The 12,549-nt window shown below is 36.6% G+C and overlaps 1 protein-coding gene across 9 annotated transcripts in view; it reads right to left on the bottom strand.

The window, feature by feature from the left end:
- CDKAL1 (CDK5 regulatory subunit associated protein 1 like 1) overlaps positions 1 to 12,549 on the bottom strand; it is a 413,904-nt gene that overhangs the window by 142,957 nt on the left and 258,398 nt on the right. For all 9 annotated transcript variants that reach the window (XM_054060495.1, XM_054060500.1, XM_054060494.1 and 6 more), the window contains one exon: positions 1,065 to 1,210. In XM_054060495.1, coding sequence (XP_053916470.1) covers positions 1,065 to 1,210 — 146 coding nt within the window. The remainder of the gene's footprint in view (positions 1 to 1,064; positions 1,211 to 12,549) is intronic.

Genomic DNA, 12,549 nt, shown 5'->3' with positions numbered 1-12,549 from the left:
GGAACGGGTGGATGAAGTGCTGAGGGACATGGTTTAGGGAGTGCTAGGAATGGTTGGACTCGATGATCCAATGGGTCCTTTCCAACCTTGTGATTCTGTGATTCTGTGATCATGAAATTATGAAAATTTGATTATGTGCAATTGTATTTATATATGTATAATGTATACATTATATATGTATACATATATATATACAATATATATGTATTTTAGTGCAATTTAAGACTCAAATGTACAACTCCACTGCCCTTTATGCATTAAAACAAGCAGATACAGAGAGAAAGTAGTAAAACAAGGTGACAGAAATAATTCTCCGGACACCTGCTTTGCGGACAATCGGTGCAGACCTATCCACCAAAATACGTTACTATTAAATTTTGAAGGCTAAGAAAATCATTCCTTGGTTATTGAATTACTACTTGTAGTTACAAAGGCTTTGCAGGTGAATGCAATATTCATTTTCAGATCAGCATAAGTAAACATATTATGATACACTCTTCTAATTTCTTGATGAGTTCTGTTGTTAAGGAAAATAATTTTGAAATTATCCCAGCAATCATGAGTCTCATAAGCAAGATTAGAGTATTACTATATTGATGTAAATGAACATCAGCTATTGGGCAGAAAATATTTCCTAGTAAAAAAAAATAAAAACCCCAACTGATTCACATTTGCTGGAGCTGGATCATCTCCAGTATACAAAGTATACAACATTCAAAAGCCACATTAAACAAGACTTCAATAACCTTAACTTCAAGCAGTCTACATACAGTAATCTAAGCATAAGAAATAATTTAAGAATGTATTATCTGAAAAAGATTAGGAGTATATTGACAAATTAAAAGCATGTCATGCAGAGATTTAAGTTGCCCATAAAAGCTCAAGCAAAGGGGTACACCACATCAAGGGGCTTACAGAAAACTCAAAGACGTCGAAAGCTTGAAGTAGCTCATTCTTTTTCATACCTTAATTATGAAGTTGCAAGTAGTTGTGCTTTCAGCCACATGTTTTTGACAGTGCAAAAAACCCAACGCTGTTATTTTCTCAAATATTAGTAGACTTACTTTTCTTTCAGGAAATCCACTACTTGTTTGAAGTCTGCCACACAGTATTCTCTTTTCATGTCCATTAGTACGCTGTCAGAAGCTGACTGGACTGGTATGTGGAGAAAAGCATATACTCTTGGATGATTGAGAATCTTTGCCATTTCCTAAGAGTTATTCAAAAAGAAAAAAAGAGCTTTAAAGCATCATGAAAACAATACACAAAACTTTTAAATTAACATAGGGGATAAGTAATACTTCTGAAACACAAACAATACTGAGTTGCTGTGTCCCAGTTTGAAACAGGGGACAGGTGAAAACACTGGGAAGCAATTCTATTTTTGACAAAAATGAGGAGAAAGCTATGGGATTGCATTTCCTTTGAGCTAGGGATGACATTCCCTATCTAGTACTGGTTATCCAACTAAGAGAAAATCTAAGAGGCAAAGCATTATAGAAGTTGATGCTTTCAGACAGTGGCAGTTTTCAGTTTCAGAAGATGGCAAGGGCTAGTTGCTTTCTTGTCAGAGTCAAATAAGCTCTCAGATACCAATAGAACAAAGTCCTTAATTAAAGCATCCTTAAAATTGGCCATTTGCTAATTAATGTATACCTGGCCATGTGCGAACCTGCTCTAGTACTGCTTGGAAATATATTACCTGTGTTACTTCAGAGATAAGACTCCAGTAACTAAAAGTGTTTGGCTATAAAATGGACAGAATTAATCAGGGAGCAGCTAAAAGCAGAGTGTCATCTTGGAAAGAGGCAAAGGATACTATATATTTTGTAGGAATAAGAAAGGTCAGGAAGAAAACAAAGTAAAGGTAATAGCAAATTGCGAACACCCCCCCCCAGTTCAAAGCCAAACCAAACCCCAGGCTGAGGCTCAGCAGGGTGACAGAACATGAGATTGGGAATAGACTATGGTGGTCACATTTCTTTCATTTTTATTATTTACCTAATTAAGGACATACAGTCTTGCAATAAAGTTTAAATATTTTTAAACGTTGAGACAAAACAGCACCTAGAGTGCATGCAATGCAGTACAATATGGCCTGTTAACCTTCACCCTGCAAAATATAACTGAACTTGGACAAAAAACTGTATAACACACAGCCAGGTTCTCCTTTAAGGTTTCCCCTTTCTCCCCATGCAACGAGCAAACAGGACACAACCCGGGATGAAGCATGCCATTGCCTGCTCCTCTGCCACGTGCATTCCGCACGCTCCAGTCAGGCTCATTCAGACCATTTCTGCTGCTCTCTTTGACAGCGTAGATACTCTGTCTGACAACAGCTAAATCTGGCAGCAGTATGTGTTAAGTCGCAACTATTTACAAATTCTTTCCAGATCATTAATCAGCAGTTATTAGTCATGCATCTAGATTTTCTCTCTGTATTTCTGCAAGGCTGGCCTAGATTGTTTAAAGAGAAGGTAGGCACCCTTTTGCCTTTTAACTTTCAGGTAACTGCCTTTTAAAAGCACTGAGTTTTAAAGCAAGAAGAAAAAACTCTCTCAACACACAACTTCCATCTGACAAATGTATGTGCACAAAACCTGAACTCTTAAATCACTTTTGAAAACAGTTTTGAAAGCAGTTTTGAAAGTTTCTGTCTGAGGTCCTATAACACAAACGTCTAAGAGAAGTGGCTGCGTTATTCAGTGGAACATTACTCTCTCAATTGTGTAAACTAAACACTACAGTAATAACTACACTGATACTGGAGGGCATATCATTTGGTGCACAGAAAGGCTTTGTGCAGTGAAACTGGCTCCCAGTGGAAGCTGGAGGTAGCTGGCTTCATGAATGAAAGAGTAAAGGAAAGGCCATCACGCATCCATAGAAATTTTGTGTCCACTTCAAGTGGAACCATTTGCCCATGCCCTTAATAATTTCAGCCAGAGTGCATTTTCAAAATGGAAGAGCGTAGAGCAAGTTCAGTAAAAGAAACTAACAAAATGATGAAAATTTCCCTTCTATGTTAAGCTTTAGAAAACACTGTAAATGTAGTTTATATGAAGCATCCTATTAGACATCTGTGATCTTTTGCTTATCAGTAATAAAATATGTTTCTAAAAGATGAGAAAAGGCAAAAGGGCTGGGTCCTAAGCTATGTACCACAATCCTACTATTCCGCTTATCTTTTAGTTCAAAACACTCAGTTTTCAAAAACAGATTGAGGATATAAGAAACCAATAAAGGTTAAGTTTCATAACATGTTTCTAAATCTGCCAAGTTCTTAAAAATAACTCACCCTAAAACACAGAAAAAAATTGTTTCTCAAATTTGGCATCTCCTGAATAAGTCTCTTCTACATGTGATTACTTTATTAATTCTTTTGAAGGTAATAAACTATTTATCAGAATTTCTAGCTACAAAAGTGTTTTTTTATTCCAGTTTTTGTAAGGCTGAGAATCATTTGACAGGAAAATAATCAGATTTCTATTGAAAGCAAACACAGGGAATATTACATTTAAAAATTTAAGATTATATTCTTTCCCCTTTGCGTTCATACTAATAAACACTAACCGACAGCATTCAGCAGTCATAGTTTAACAAGACTCCAGTCAGAACTGCTTCTTCTAGTAATCCCCCATTTGAAAAATAAAAAAGAAATCATACGGCTTCTGCAATCACTGTTGTTGATATCTTTCGGGATTAAGAACACAACTGTTGTAATTTACAGTCATTTTCCTTGGTTCTTTACTAATAGGACACAGAATGCCTGGCAGCAGTTAACTTTTCAACTATCACTACAGGTCCCTGTATACAGTAATAGTCATGAAAGTAAGCTCAAAAACATTAGTGATTATTCCACTGCATCTTTTTGTTTTCAAAAGATGCACTTCAGTCCCACGATACTAAAGAACACACATTCTTTAGAAAGTAAATTGTTTGTCATACGTTATCAGAAATGCGCGTACAACACACATGTAACTGGAAACCCTAATATAACCTAGTCATTGTGGTCATAGGCTTCAGGTATGTTCTGGACACTCAACGGTTCTACTAGAGAAGAGGAAGTTGCAAACAACTCTTTCTACTCTGGATTCCTTTCTTTGCTTACTTTCTGTATCTAAAGCTACACAAAATATGATACGTGTACTTTAAGAGCTGAATTCCAATTAGACATTTCAGGCATAGAATCAAAGGCCCCAGTGATAAACTGATTTGCCATCAAGTACTTCAGCTTCATAATTATTAATCTGTTGAATTTAACAGAATAAAAATTATTAGCACAAATCAAACAAACACAAGACAGAAATATCTGATGACTTATGATTTCTTTGAGATTAATTTTCTAAGTACCACTAGTGTCCTTTAATTTGCCTTTTAAAACCAGAAACTTGTGAGTGAGCAGTTCAGACAGAAACAGGATAATGAACTAAACAAAAGTTTTGCATCGTTACTCCAGATATCCAGATAAATCAAACTTCCAAACTATCTAAGTGTTCAGATATAAATACCACAGTCTAACCTAGAACTTTTAGGTAAGATTCTTCCAGCCTTACCTTTTATCTTCCCTACATCTACATTTAAGTACTTTACCACATATGTTTGATTAAATTACAGCCATGCACTGAACAGTCATATTTAGTCAATGCTGACAGATTTTCCCACACCACAGATTGCACAAAAAATACTAGATTTCATCACTTAATAAACTACTAGTTAACATCCCAGAGAGAACATGAAGGACAACACAGGCTAATACACAATTGTACTTTACAGTGTTTTAAAATTCTAAGCTTAACAGCTGTTTCCCATTGTTTTTAATAAATATATAAATTATTTTTTTTACAAAGTGCTTTGCATTACTAGATATAATTACGTATTTCAGTTAGAAGAAAAAATGCAATATAGAATTTTATTTCCATCTGGAAATAATAAAGAAACAACTTTTTGAAATTGTATGACTGTGAAAAAATCTTCTGTCTTTAATCATGACTGAAACAGCTGATTGGCTTTTCCCCCTATCCCTTGGAATCTAATAATGCATATATGAACAGAGGGAAGCACTACACAAAAATGACATTTCATATAGGAATGAAAAGGTCAAAGAGTAGCACAATTTGTTTTAAGATGACTTTACAAAAAATAAAAGTTATATCCATTTGGAATCTAACAATGTATGTGAAATATCCTTTAGGATACTGATCCTAAATTACTGAACAATTTTTTCCAGTTCTTAGCAGCTGGAGTACATCAGAACACAAGGCACATTGCCAGAAAGATTTTATCTAGTCAGTATATTTTATCCTAGCAATTACAACACACAAATTTAACCACCTAACCAGAAAATCAATCCTTCTGTTTTTAATGACACCATGTGCAACCATAGAGAATCACAAAGACAGTAAACATCAATATCTCTGCATCTTCATGTCAGTACCAGCAAGCTGTTCAGATAGCAATTCTTTTCTGCTAACCTAAACTAGGCAAAAATCCAGTATTTGAATTCTGCCTCATGTTTGAGTCATGACGATCTGAATAACTTGCTTCCTAGTAAAAGGATTTTGTCCTTTGCCAACAGCAAAGCCCGAATAAACGCTCGTCCATACGGAAACATGACAGAATGGCACTCCCTCAAAACTTCTTTTCCTTGTGGCAGATGTTAGTTTGGAATATATCATGAGGGGTGTCCATTGACTGTTGCCTTTCAGAAGCCCAGTGGTGCCACCACCAGCATGGTTGGAAAAAGATCAAGTGGCTATGGTCCATTTTACAAATTTCTCTGCTGCAGTGCAGTTCAGGAACAGATGTGCTGTAGTGATGCAGGCATGGCAACGATGACACAGTATCACTGAGTCTGGAAAACCCATAACGGTTTTGTTAAAACTAATAAACAGGGAACCTTCCCCTTGCTTCCTGCCCCCCATGAGTAATGGAGCTGTAAAAAAATGAAGAACATGTAGGATGTATAATCAGAGAACATTTAGGTTGGAAAAGCCCTTTAAGATCATAGTCCAAGTGTAAATGTAACACTTCCAAGTTCACAACTGATTCATGTCCCTAAGCACCACACCTACATGTCTTTTAATTACCTGCCCTCCCAAGGACATTGGTTGGAAGACAATGCTTCTCCCTCCTTCTGTATATGAAGTGGAGGAGATATAATGAAGCCATATCGGCAACCCATACTCCATGTAATATATGACATGACTTATGCCCCAGTCTTTATCCTGTCATTAGGATAAAGTGATGTCACACTGGAGCAAATAGAAGTGCACACACATCTGACTAATGTAACTTGAACCTTAAAATCAGTTCTTTGGGTTGTCAGATGGAGGGCAAAAATCTGTTTTGTCATATGGGAAAAATGCCTTCTACTTCTACATTACTAAGGAAAAAAATGGTATTAGCTCAGGCCACACTGAGAAGTGGATATACAAGTGGACAGTCTATTAAACCAGACTGCAAGCTGTGGATTTGCTGATAGGAGAATAAGCCATGAGAGCCATTTGCTCAGCCCTAGCTGTTCGCAGCTGTTATCCTAGGTGTAGGATCTCTCTATTGCTTTCAATCTCATAAAACAGACAACCCTAGCTAGCTAAGCAATTTTTTCTCCCTCATGGTTACATATTAAGCTTAATCTCTTAAAACCAAACCAAGCCAAACGAAAAACATCTACATGTCTTCAAAAACTTGCCACATCTTCTTTTATTAAAACTGAGGACAAGTTAACAGTAAATCAAGTAAATTAATACTCCTCTTTGCAGTACATATTAGAAACACATATTGGGAAGTTCCCTAAAAAGGTGATTTATTGCAACAGCACACTGCTACTTTATATAATTCTCTGTCTCAATCATATTATATGCTAATTTAACCTTGAAAAATAATTTAAAGTACACACTTAGAATAGGCAAGTAGGACTGTTACACTACCTTTTTGTCTTTAGAAACCTGGATGATTGAAATTGATTGCTAGTTTTATCCATACCATGCATTTTTTCACTATCTCAAAAATAAGAATCCCATATGATATAAAGAACTGATGGTTTCTGCTCAGAAGGAAGTCACAGAATGGATGCACACCTTAACAGAGTTCAGCTGCATTGAGACAGATCAGCGCCAGGAAGCCTCCCTATTGTTTCCCTCTATTTCAAACAAGCAAGTACAATGCTTAAACTTAATTAAATACTTAAAAGTGGAAGGGAAACAGTTAAAGGTTTTAATAAAAACCTAGACTTTCAGGCAAGTGCAATCCATTTCTCTCTTTTGTAGATATCCAATTTGCTGAGCTAAATTTTATAGAAAAACAGAATAAAAATATTCAAAAACATAATGACAAGATCGATATCATAGAATTTACTTTCTGCAGCAGCTCTCACACATTTAACATGACTAAATTAATTGAATTCAAAGACAGAGTAGAAGAAATTTGTCTTTTCCTCCATTCACAGTACAGAAATCCAAAGCTAACGCTATGTACAGTTTTATTATATTTTCTAGAAGACACTAGATTTCCTTTTTCTCATTTTTAAAGTGTATTCATATAAAAAATCAATTTTTTAAATGAATGCCAAAGTCTAATGAGGCAAGCAGTCTTACTGAAGATTATGCAGATGAAGTTGCAAAGCACAGTGAATGTGACAGCTCATCTATCAAAGGAAATAAAGGGGTTTATGCATCTAAATTAAATAGAAGCCTTTGGAACAGCATGGAGAGGAACAGGTAGAACTTTGCTTAGGATAATACAAATAACTAGGAAAGTGAGATCTTATTTGTTCTTCACTGAAGGCAAAAATATTAATTGAGGATGGCACAGATTGTTATGCAAGCTATATATTTGACAACAGCTTCTACCCCAATGCCTTGAAGTGTATGGCAACTCCTGAAATTCTCTCTTGATTTAACAAAAAAGCAATTTCCCATATATGTAGTATCTTTGTACTTTGAAGAAACTGCTCAATTAATGGTCATTTTTACTTTCTGTTAGTAACCCACCAATGAAGTAAGCCACAGCCCAAAAGGTCTGCTGGGATGAGACAGTATTATAAGTAATTGACAGACAACTTAACACAGCACAAGATAGAGAGTGGATCTGTCTGCATTTAAATACTTTTCATTCTTGTAATGTCTAACAAGCAAGAGAAACATTCATATGAGCAAATGATAAGGTACAGTTAACATGCACAGCTTTAACTGGTCAAGCAATAGGCTACTTAACGTTAACCCCTTTTTGCAACACCAATTTTTATGCACAGATTATTAAATACAGGAGAGCACTAGATGCATACATAAAATATTCTGCCTTTATGGAAAATGGAATCTTGCATTAAAAAAAAAAAAAAGCAGTTTTTTCTCGGTGTTTCTCAAAGCATTTTTTCTTCTAGTGTTACAAAGAATAGGAGTTACATTCCCAGCACCACAAATATTCCCGTCTACATTATCTGGAAGCAAACTATTGTTCATCAAAGTCCTCAATACAATAACATTTGTTAAGGTTTTTGAGAACACCCAGGGTTCATAAATACAACAAACAACCTTCAAGAAGAGTAGCATGGGTTCTTATTTTGATATTTATTAAGCCAAATCATATCCTACTAGCTGGCAACAAACATATCACTAAGCATTTATAGACAATTAGGACCTGCTGAGTCTGAGTTCTTAAAAATTCTGGAGAAAGTGGTGCGGCAAAATGTATCTCAAATCACGGCAGAGATTCATCCCTTTCCTAATGCCATAATATCCAAATATATGTTCACACCCAGGCGAGATCACCACTGAAAAAGTTCCCATGACATTATATCTTAAGGAACCATTTCAAGGAAATGTGCTATATTTGGAACCCCAAAAGACAAAGAACACTTGAAGAGGAAGATCATGAGAGACAGAGTATGTTACTGCTAAACAAATAAAAAGTTGAAATACACAGAGTAAGCAAAGATGCATACACAGTGTCCACAGGACAAATAAGTATTAATATTTAACGTAATACCAAAGGAAATAGTAAGTAACCCTCCTTCCTTTTTTTTTCTCTTTTTAGAAGCTCAGATGCAATTGCCGCCCTCCTCCCCCCTTAGTATCCGAGATTTTGTTCAATTTTACTGCTACTAAGACAAACACAGTTTGCGGCAAGACAACTACGCAATTATAGCAAGGGAAAGTTGCATGGTCCACTGACTACAAAACACTACAAAACACACAGTAATGAGAGGTCAGGGGCTTAACTATTCATTTATTTAAATGTATGCCACAGTTTTCATTTTTTCTGGTCAAATCAACAGATTTTAATTGGCGCTTTCAAATGCAGCAGTCTATGAAAATGACAAAAATAATACTAGAAACCAAGCAAATACATGCCCTAAAGGCTTTTTAATTCCTGAAATCATGCTGCCCTTTTATTTGCCATTGAAGAACGTGCACATATTATTCCCTTTTTAAATGCATTTCAAATCATCTTACATTCTAGCTTATTCAAAACTTTACCTTATGCACTACGCTTAAAAACGTTTGCTGCACTCAGAGGAAAAAAGATCAATATGGAAAAAGAAAACTTAATTAGTAATTTTACTGTAATACGTATCTATGTGCTGTGTCACGGCATGCTTGAGGAAGCCATCTGTATGGTATCAGCTTCAATGGGGTTAAGGGGTGTAAACACCAAGATGACACGAAAAATCAAAGCAAAAGAGCAAAGAAATACTATTGCGACTCATGGTACAGTGGCAATTGGCACTCTTTATGCATTTAAAGACAGTGCCACCATGCAGACTCCATCTCAATGGTTGGTGCATCACTCAAATGTCCTGAATTAATAACGGAGATAAAGCCCACAGATGGCATATGGTATGGTTTGAGACAGACTCATTTTGACAGGTGACAAAGACGACTACTCATCTAGTCATGTGAAATTAAGCACTTACGGGAATGGCAGGTGTGAATTGCCTCCTTTATACAGATTTGGAAGCGTCCCATCATTCACAGAAAGTGCTGTACTAAAATCCCAGACAACTCTGGAACTACAGTTAGTCTTAAATCTGCAAGGGAGGTAAATTAAGACTGAAATGCACCTCCTTGTCCTTTTACAGTCTGGCTGATCTGCATTCCTTTCTGATTTGGACAGAACTCTAGATTCTGAACAATAAAATGAAGTGAAAAATCTAAGGAAAAGTGAATTATATTCAAGGTAAAAATTAGTCTGTAACATTATGCCCCCAACATTAATTCATTTAAATCCCCTATATATTTGGCCTCATTTTTGACTTTTCAGACAACCTCCTTTTCATCATTTATTTGCTACTGCTGTATAAACGGACCTTCCCGCTCCATCAGTTACTGCAAGTGGATGTAGAACACTGTCTTACTAGAGCATGAGCCAATAACTCCATAATATGATTATAGAATAAATGCCTGGAGGTTACTTCTAAAGCAGGATGTACACCTTATGTCACTTTTGATACTTGTTGATATTATAGGACGATAACAACTTTGCCATCTGGCAGTCTGTGTAATTTGAACAGTAGCTCTGTGCAAATACATATGGGCAAGAGTACACGAGGTAACTGTACACATGTGCATTCGTTACATGTTTTGCCAGAACTATAAAATGGATCCTAATGCTAACTTTTTCTTCACATTTCGTTTGTCATTTTATTAAATAAAAATAATAATTCTGAGCTAAAACATTTTTCCCTGGCCAAAGTTCAAGTCTGTTTACTAAAATTTTCTGTCCTGTAGATAAAATCCTGTTTTCCTCAGTGCCACGTGGCATCAACATATTAAGAGGACAGACACTGGACAAGGATGAACACCTCAAAATCTCAGTTTGAGACCAAACTTAAAATAAGCAAGCTATGTGCTTCATGGTGTATATATTCAAACAGACTGCTATGCTGTGAGAGAGCACTTTGGAAAACACCATACTATTTCCATTGGTTGGCCAGATTTTCTCTGAGGGGAAAACCGAGGGTGTCTTCTGCAGCTAAACTGTGAACTCCAACTTCTTTCTCAGTCTTAGTACCACGACTAAGAGAAACAACTTTGGGGGCTCAGGTCCTTCAGCTCTTACATTCACCAAACAACCCCTCTACCATACCAACAAACCTCACACAAGGAAAGTCATACTAGTAGTGGCTGTCTTCATATTAATGTGCTGTTTGAAGGCAGCAGTGAAATTGTGAAGTGCAATTTCCCAGCTTCCTTTCCAGCCATGGGTTTGTTCAGTCCGCTGGATGACTTTTGGAGTGGGCAAACTAAATTTCCTTCCAAGGAAATCACAGCAGTGGCCATACTCCAGGTTCACAGCACATGTGCTCCAAGCCCCTGGTGGGAACAGAGAGACACAAACCAATGATCTGCCTTTGAAACAGTTTGGACCATGAGTAGTAGGAAACTTTGGTTGACGGGATTAGTTTTACTTTGAAGCATAGACTTCAAAATGCAGATAATGTGGATACTGAGGTTTCATTTCCAGATTCTACAGTTTTCTATCTGCTTTTATCACTCCATACTACTCACTAATGTAAGAGCAGACATCATCTGCAGCAGATTAAAAAAAGTCACGTTTTAAGATTATACCCTGAAAAATTGTGATAAAGGCTCTTTTTCTAATGACTTAGCTCGGTAAGCAGTGTATCAAAAAGTGTTTAATATTTTGCATGACTATAAAACACTGCATGGCTCCAAATAATTCCTTCTTTACAAACAAGCAGGCCCAACTGAACACAGAACTTATCGCTTGAAAACATACAGTTGCTTCTCATCCCAAAACTGTTTGTGCTAGATGCATCTGTAAGTACCTAAGGCACTACTGCCAACATATTCGCTAAATTAAGAAAAACAAAAGTACTAAGTTGTCAGACTGTACCACACAAGTATAGTGATGATTTTCATGAGATTAATGGCCTTCCCTGAAATGACAAACATCTTTAAGTACAGAACTGCATTTACTGGACAGTAGTATCTGAAGGCACTAGGTATGCTTGGTATTTTAAATCATGTGAAAATTTAAACTGACTCCCTACCTACAATAGACCTTGATATAAATGAACACTGTCCAGGTCCCCAGATCTACCAAGCCTTCCAGCACAACAGCCTCAAGGCCAGTCACACACAGCTTCTCTTTGCCCCCTTCCTCTGCTCCAGTCCCTCAACTCCTGACGCAAGGGAAGCTCTTTTCCTCCTTCTTCTAGTCCTCCTCCCCTTGTGTTAGTCTCCAGCATTAGCAGAACAGCAGAGCTGTTGGCTGGCACTTCTGAGTGGATACTAAGAGACTGATTTCCAGACAGAGGCAGATGAAACACTCCTGAGACGAGTGGCATTTTCTGTTCCTCCATTTTTATTTCCAGGGAGCCTGTGAATGTGGGCACTATATTAATGGGTCAAAAGACACAGACCTGGGTGCACAGTACACAGGAAACATTGCTGACAGCTTAAACAGATCTCTGGTCATAATTCCATCCACTGTATACTTTCTAAGCAGATAATATCTCAGAGTATGTTTATGCAATAATTTTTCTGAGGAAAAAATAAGAACCTTGAATCACTTTTTGGCACT

Source organism: Cuculus canorus, chromosome 2 (assembly GCF_017976375.1).
Source record: "Cuculus canorus isolate bCucCan1 chromosome 2, bCucCan1.pri, whole genome shotgun sequence".
Classification (NCBI taxonomy): domain Eukaryota; kingdom Metazoa; phylum Chordata; class Aves; order Cuculiformes; family Cuculidae; genus Cuculus; species Cuculus canorus.
Note: the sequence above shows the minus strand (reverse complement) of the source record. Positions and strands in the feature narration are given on the sequence as shown.